The following is an 8,149-nucleotide window of genomic DNA, read 5'->3' on the forward strand; positions in this document are numbered from 1 at the left end:
TTAAGTAGTGAAGATCTTCAAAGAAGTGAAAAATTCGTTCCAGATATCCTTTTTTCTATCAGCAAGGTTACAAAATACAACGACAACGTGCTAACGTTAGCCAAGAAAACTACCCTAGCTTACGAAGTGTTGACCATAACCCTGATTGAAAGCTAACGATGACACCTGTATTAAATACATACTAAATCGATATGATGATATATGAGCATTTCAAGGTCAGAATGCGTACATTTGTGAATTTATCTAATCCTGGAAGCAAACAGCAAATAATCTGCTCTCGCCAACACTGCAAAAAAGGCCATCCAATTATGCTTTGCCTGTTGTTATAATCAGTTATGCATCCCTCATTGTTTTGATGATATTCCAACTCATGTATGGTGGCCTAAGGACTCGCGTACGTAGCATGATGTTCATGTTTTTTTATATATCAACACTATAAATGCAGAAGTTAAAATGCGATTTGAAATCGAAGATACCGAGAGAGTCAAATATTAAGAGAAACAGGAGTGCAACTATAATTACGATCTCCGATTATATTTATAGAAAAATTACTGATGCGATAGTTGTTCAAGTGCGTTATGATATGAAATGTGATGGACAATAAGGAAGCACTTTGTAAAATAAGCTTACGCGAGCTTTATTGAAGTATGAAAATTTAATTTTCTCTGAAGCAAAGTTTAATTAAACAGCCAGATAATGATACAGCACCCACACAAACGCATAAGAACGACATCGTTTTGATTTTGTTCTTGCTGCTTATTCCGTGCGCCTAATAACCCGAATGATATGGAGTTCTTTCAAAAAATGCTTAACATGCCGAATTTAGGAAAAGCTCATATGAAAATATTCTAGCATTAATTTCACCAAACGGATCTAGGCTTTACAGCCATACAATGTTCGGGCAATCAAAAAGAGAACGAAATCCTTAGTTTACTCTTATAGATATCCTACGAGAGTTCCCATCGTGGGGTGAAGTGTTGGACTCAGGAGCCACCGACCCTTGGTACTTGATACGTATGTACTTTTGTATAAATGAGCTGTGCCGAGCTGAATGGAAAGAAATGTGAAAAGCTGCTTACTCTGTCATCTGCGCATTTACCAAAATTACTCATCACCAGCTCTATAGCAGTTTGTATTGTCCGCTTTAACGGGGAGAAGGGAAGATTTGCCTTGGTAACCAACTGTATCAAGCTTACGTCTTTTTTCGAGTACTGCAATGTATGCAAGCCTATATAACTGCTCATAGCGCGGGTGGAATAATTTTTTTTATTTTTTAAAAATACGAGTAAGAGTATACTTAGGTGGTGTGAGATTTGTCTTTCGATATCAGGATTTGTTAGCCCAGTAGTTACCTGGTGTTTTCACATTGTATAACGGTAATGGGGATGAAGTAACTATATGATGATGACGTGCTGTCTATCGCCGCGTAAATCCATTCTGTTGATATTACCTCCATACAGAGAGGTTGCAAAGACTGATATTGGTAGAAAAAGAAGCCGAACAAGTCCTTAGTTCCGTGGCGTATGCGCTTAGGATTTGGCTATACAGAAATCTGATTCTTAATAATTCAATGAAGAGGCATCACAACTTTTCTCTCTGTTAAAGTGTTGTATTTACATTACACAGGGTGTAATAAGGCATTGATAAGAGATCACCCCTTTAGATTCCTCCAATACAATTATAATTAATGTTGCTATAAAGTTATAAAGACTATTTGTAATTGAGGAAATTAAAACAATTGAATATCTGAATCAGTCGCTTACTACATTTTGTCTGAGATATATTAAATGTCTGTTTTTAAATTAAGCTAAAATATATATCGTGTCTTCTATAGAATCATTTCGTTATGGATTCAGCTTAAATTAAATTAAGGCAGGACAGATGAGATGCTGTTAATCCAACATCTCATTTCAGCAATGAATTTAGAATTTATTTATTTTATGGGAAGTTGTACTATTAAACTAATGACAAAATGTGGTTATATATCCATTATAATTGTAGACCTAAGTCTCTGTATAGCTATCATGTGTCCTTTCTAACAAGCACGGAGTTTCATGGAGTTAATTTTTTATCGCAGTTATGTCTTAGTATTTGTTGTTGGTATTATTATTATTAATATTAGTGGAAATATCCCAGGCGTTTGTTAGGAGAACTTAGGCAAGTACTTGCAACTTTAATTCTTTCTCTGGTTCCTTTGTACTTTCCGGCTGATTTATAACGCATACAATATCATTATTTCTCCGACTTATATGTGATTCGATTTATTATGAAAAATGCAAGTTTAGAAAAATGTGTGCAGCCTGAATGTCATCTGATCACACTTGATCTGCTCATGCGATTTTACAGAAAATGCAAACGAGTTCTGGCCAGCGCCCCCGAAATGGCGGGCGTACATCAGATCGTCCTCGAGGGTTTGGGGGAGGCGGAGTTAATCGAGGTGAGGGCGGTGGCAGAGGTGAAAACGGCGGTAGGGATGAAGTAACCTATAGTAGATTTGAAGGGACAATTGGCCGAGGGTTCCGAAACGAAGGCGCCCATTCCAGGGCGGGAGGTAGTGGAGGATGCGGCGGTGAAAAAGGAGATCGAAGGCGATTATCACCGTCTTCTAGACAACAGGGAGCTCCTGGAGAAGGCCGAGGGCCTCCTAGAATGAAGACGTTGCCCATTGTGGACACGGGCGGAGAGAATACAACATCCGCTGTAAACGAATGCGTCGTTTGTTGCCGTGAAATTTTGGTGTATGCCGTCGGTTCCTGCGACCACAGCGTATGCTACGTCTGTTCGACAAGGTTAATACCGTAATACTATATCATTGCTCATATTCTTTGAAGCTTTTCTAGGTTAGTTTGGATGCGATATTAAAGAATAGTGCGCTGATAAATGCGGCAAATGAAAATAATGCCAATAACCCTCAGCAATAATTATATGTATATGCAAAAACAATCCAGTATGTAAGTTCGAGTTGGCGGGACAGGATAGTGATTCGTTATCAATTTTTGTAATTACTCATCTTTGTATTTACAAAGTGACGGATGTCTCTTTCTTTGGTTAGATAACGATGCGGTAATCCTAACTCGTACCGTATATGTGTTGCTATTGCCCAGGTTACGAGTTCTGTGTAAGACACAAGAATGCCCAGTTTGTCGAGCCACCGTAGAAGAAGTCTATTTTGTCAAGGAAAACACGCCATTTGGAGAGCTGAAAGAAAAAACGTTTAACTTAAAAGTGAGTACAATTCGAATTACTTTTTGTGGAGTGGCTCTCTGTTTTTAAGTCTAGGGTCTTTTTAAACACTGCTATCAAAGAAACCGTAAGATGTCTGCGGTCAGCTTCGTAGCAATGCCGCCCTCACACGAATGTCGCTTCCGCATTTCGGTATGTTCATCGCTCTGGAAATGCCTTCTTTGTTTAAAATATCTCTGCAGAAGATCTCTCCGTTAAAATCTGGATCTCCAGAGTCGAACAAACACTTGTCTAAAACTGGCCTATGGCGGTAGCGAGATTGGTACCATAAGCCAATTTTGGCTAAGCAAATATAGTTCAACCACAAGAATGATGTTTTCGCTTAGTAAGAACGACATAATGTATTCTTTTTGATAATATTTTTGCAATCATCCTCTCTGTAGGGCTGCTCTTGCATATACAGAATTTTCCCGTATAACTCAAATAGGACGTGTTGCCGATAGGTAACATTCGTGATTGTAAATTGCAAATCAATGTTCTGTCTTGCAGCAAAAACAATTTTCGATTTTCTTCCAAGACGACGAGGTTCAGTTAAAATATGAAGAACTACTTCGGCATAAATGTGAGTATTTTTGTTTTTGCTTTCGTTCACGATTGTAGAAAAAGTGTTTGGTTATGTAAAATGCTAATCATTCTTCTAAACAGAAATCTAAACAGACTTCCTTCCAATGCCGATTGAAGCTTTTTGCCAAACGTCGTAATAAGGTGTACCATGTATAACTCGTTGCGGAGATTTTCAGTAGATCAAAGCTGTCAAACGTTGTTTGATGAAGCGAATTATGTAATCGCTTCGGTAGATACCCCAACATCTACCAGTGACATATATTGGCTGGTACACATATTTTGGAAAGACAAATTGTATTGCATATGTATCGAATATATTTCTAAATGAGATAATCTGTACGCTGTGACGGTTTGTGCTCCTACGTCTAATCCGGTTATAACCCCATTCATTAGGTAAGGAATGTGAACGACGGGCACTGATAGCGGCACGGAGTGGAGAACGACCATCAGCGCTGGAGGTTTTTCCCACCTTTGACGACCTTACTGATCACGTCCTCAAGGAACACCGGCGGCATTTCTGCGCTCTTTGCGTTGAACATCTCAACTTATTCACTTTTGAGCGGCAGGCCTACTCTAAAAACGACCTACGCAGGTTAGCCAGAAATACGGTGCTACAATAATATGACTGTCATTAACTAAAATATTGAAAAATTTGATCTCTTTATGAAAAAGTGGTGCAGTAAAAACGCTATGGGCCTCTATATCTTTTAAAGGGTTTGAAGCATATTCGAATGTTTGGGTGCTTTGACTGGCGAGAAAAGCAAAATCGAACTCCGTGATCTTCACTTGAATTTATTGTAGTTATAATTAGTAAATACTGGTTAAGGTTATCTTTGTCAGTCTATTTTAAAATGGTGGAAACTATTATTTTCTGTCTTGACGCTTTTCTCTTCTTTTAGACATATGATCGAGGGCGATCTCGACGACAAATCGCACAAAGGGCATCCCCGGTGTGACTTCTGTAAGGAGCATTTTCTCGACAAGGACGAGCTGTACCGGCACTTGAAAGTGGAACATTTTACGTGCTTTATATGCAACGCTAGTAGTTCTATTAGTCGCGTGTTCCAATATTACGCCTTTTATGATGACCTCCGGCAACATTTTAAAAGGTACAATAAATGTCGAACTATCGTATCAAAGTTATCCTATGGTAAACAATTTGTTGACCAGATTTGCATTTAGAGTTAGTGTCGAATTAAATTATTTCGATAGAATTAAACTACTTCAATTATTTTCGAGTAAGATTTTTTTGTGCTATACTAAGTAAGAAACATCCTTTATTGCCTTTCAGAAATATATATATAATTTCCGCTTTGCATTACGCCATTTTTGTATCGCTGTGTATGTGCAACATCAGTATTGAGTTAATGTTCGCAATAGACATATCGGCACACAACAGCATTAAACTGGTTGATTTCTGCTCTATATTGCGTACCAGTTCGGTTCGATACTAATCGGTTATACGAAGAAACAATGCGTAAGGAACATTACTTACTCGCGCTTTTTCGATAAACTCAACAATTATAGGAGCCATTACTTTTGTGAGCAAGGAGAGTGCGCCACCGCTCGCTTCGTTGCATTCGCTAGCGAACTTGAACATAAAGCTCATTGCGCTACTGCTCACACGGACCACCTTAGTCGAGAAGAGCAGCGAGCTGCTAGGTAATTCCAGTTTATACGCAAGTTAATGCGCATTACACTCTCGGCTGTAGAAAGATTTTTAGCAAGATACAATATCGGCTAAATAGATCAAGTTTATATATTTTTCCGAAGACTGACCCTGTGCCGTAATTTTGCGCAGTTTTCCAAATATCTGGACGGTACTTGATGGTACATTTCTGTTTACTGAAAGATTTCTTTCAATTCAGGAGTATGAATTTAGATTTTGGAACACTGCCGCATGATCGAGAGTTGATTGGTGCCGACGGCCGAAGTGGTGGTCGAAGAGGACCCCGGGAAGGTGGACGAAGAGACGACAGGTAAAGAACTGATATTTCCTTACGTTATTGGCGTAACGAGAACAAACCTTCCGAATTGAAGCAAATTGTGGGTTTGTGGTTGGCAGGGGAAAACCTAAGTGCGATGTCTGAGCCATGTTTTTGGCCGACCTGGTCTGCCAAAGCTGTGCAACATACAACATGCGCAATTTTGCAATAGAATTCATAACTACATCTTGATAGAATTACTTTCATTTTGATAAGGTTGGTCAACAACAGCTTGACAAAAATGATCTAGCAACTTTTGGAAACTGGGCTGAGGCGCTTGTCCAGAACTGTTCTCTTAATTCGTGTGAAAGTCGGAAGTCGGCAGTTATCCACTGGCTAATTTACTGACGAGTGAGGAGCATATTGTATTACGAATTTCAGGAGAAGACGAGAGGGATCACCTAACGGGAATGGTGTTCCGTATCCTGGCCGAACAATGACGGACGAGTGGGGTAGTGAAGTTCCTGTTATGGATATGAGCTCAACGACAGATTTCCCGTCGTTAGAAGGCGCACCGGCAAGCATTAACCGACCTCTCGTACCAACACCACAGTACGGTCGTAAAATGACTGTACTCCAATCGGTGGAAGAGTTTCCTTCACTTGGACCTCCCACCGAAGCTGAGACACCACTTACTGTACCGATCCGCCGAGCTACGCCGAATTTCAAAAATGCCATCGGCGCTATAAGTAATAGCTCATCGCTTACCAGTGTTCTAGCTAGCTCATCCGCAAATCGGCAGCCCAACCGAGCTGTCCACAGTGCATCTCCAACTATTCAGAAGGTGAGAAAAGGTGAACAGGCGAAACGAACTTAGTGAATAGATTCTGGTGAATAAATGTAGACACAAATCAAGATACTGAGGGACATCATATTACATTGGTCTTACATCAGGTTGTCTTGTAATGTGAATCGTATTCAATAAAGTTGTTCCCATTAGGAGTGAATTTTTTTATACTTATAAAATCGTCGAAATCGGAAAATGCCGCTTTGTAAATTTGTATAATTCAAGACATTATTCTGATTAAGCTACGATTATTTCAGACGTCCACGCCACTAGGTGGTAGCGGCACTTCACGGCAGCATGGACGACCCGCTGTTCGTGTTGGAGGGGACCTTTTCCCGAGTCTTCCAGAACCCGTCCCTAATAACACGTTCGGCAACGTCCTTAAACCACTACCAACGAAAAAGACGAACAGCGGTCGGCCACAGGCCATGCCACAATCGGGGAAAAATGAAAACGGTTTGGCCTTGGCCGGTAGGCTGACGGGTGTTAATACGGGCTGGGCTGCTGTGGCTGCCGGCGGCGTTACAATTAGTCAGAAATTAAATAGCAGCGACAATAGTGGCAACGAAAATAATAAGAAAAATAGGAAGAAAGGGGATTCGACGAAGTCAGGTGCATCGTCCGAGATGAACGGAAATGCAAATCAATCCACGAGTGTACAGCAGCATCTGGTGGATCTGAGGACGATTTTACCTTCATTTTCGGAAATAGAGAACAACAATCAGAAATCTGTGAAAACCAACAATCGACAAACCGAGCCAGAGCGAAAACAGGAATTAACGCCGCAGAAACGGGAATTGAAGGGCGGTGAAAACTTAGATGGGTTTGATTTAAATGTTTGTGGAGCATCTTGGGGGTCAACAGCGATTACTAATAAGCAATCTGAGGCTGAAAAGGTTTGTATTACATAAATGGTGGAGACAACACTAGGTGCATTTATTCACATGCGTGAAAACGCTTATTTTTCCTGAATTTTTCGTCAACTCGTTTTATAATGAGTATGACTATTAAAAAATATTACCTTTTTTATTCCATTCTGTTTACCGTACAGGTGCTGGTAGGTAATCGAATGGAGACTATACTGGTTAAACGCTCTCTATATTTTTCTGTTTTTCAGGCGCCAAGACCACCGACACAGCCACGAGGTCTTAGAAAAGATGAAGATTTTCCAACGCTTGGACCCGCACAAGCAAAAGACGCAACGACAACGGGCATTCGATACATGAAACCCAAATACAAAGGACTTAAGGTAAATGACGCAAATTTTTTCATAAAGTTCGTTGGCACGTGTATGAAACAGTATGGGTTTTAGTTACAAAGGCACTATTTTTTAAAGTAATTTCTGTAAGAACTTTCACGGTAGCCACTACGCGAGGAATGACACGTAGTGGATACATCACTACTAAATACCTAGTTGGAAAAAGTTTCGTTCTCAATATTAAATTAAATGCGTTTCAGCCGGGAGAAGCCGTTGCGGATATGAAGAGACTGGAAGGTGCCTTTATCCAACCGCCATTTTACTCTAAACGAAATACTGAGTTCATGGGTAAGCAGCACGTGTTATCTATAT

General features: G+C 40.1%; 1 protein-coding gene across 1 annotated transcript in view; it reads left to right on the top strand.

Annotated features, from left to right (window-relative positions):
- The first annotated feature begins 355 nt into the window (after nucleotides 1-355).
- The window catches only part of LOC111253438 (uncharacterized), a 9,520-nt gene continuing 1,726 nt past the window's right edge, over nucleotides 356-8,149 (top strand). The window contains exons 1-12 of the mRNA XM_086993671.1: nucleotides 356-394; nucleotides 2,347-2,789; nucleotides 3,105-3,225; nucleotides 3,733-3,805; nucleotides 4,201-4,399; nucleotides 4,707-4,916; nucleotides 5,335-5,469; nucleotides 5,676-5,786; nucleotides 6,174-6,576; nucleotides 6,837-7,475; nucleotides 7,697-7,828; nucleotides 8,038-8,125. Of these exons, the coding sequence (XP_086849797.1) occupies nucleotides 356-394; nucleotides 2,347-2,789; nucleotides 3,105-3,225; nucleotides 3,733-3,805; nucleotides 4,201-4,399; nucleotides 4,707-4,916; nucleotides 5,335-5,469; nucleotides 5,676-5,786; nucleotides 6,174-6,576; nucleotides 6,837-7,475; nucleotides 7,697-7,828; nucleotides 8,038-8,125 (2,593 nt within the window). The remainder of the gene's footprint in view (nucleotides 395-2,346; nucleotides 2,790-3,104; nucleotides 3,226-3,732; nucleotides 3,806-4,200; nucleotides 4,400-4,706; nucleotides 4,917-5,334; nucleotides 5,470-5,675; nucleotides 5,787-6,173; nucleotides 6,577-6,836; nucleotides 7,476-7,696; nucleotides 7,829-8,037; nucleotides 8,126-8,149) is intronic.

This window comes from Varroa destructor, unplaced genomic scaffold, assembly GCF_002443255.2.
Source record: "Varroa destructor unplaced genomic scaffold, Vdes_3.0 BEIS01000006.1, whole genome shotgun sequence".
NCBI lineage: Eukaryota > Metazoa > Arthropoda > Arachnida > Mesostigmata > Varroidae > Varroa > Varroa destructor.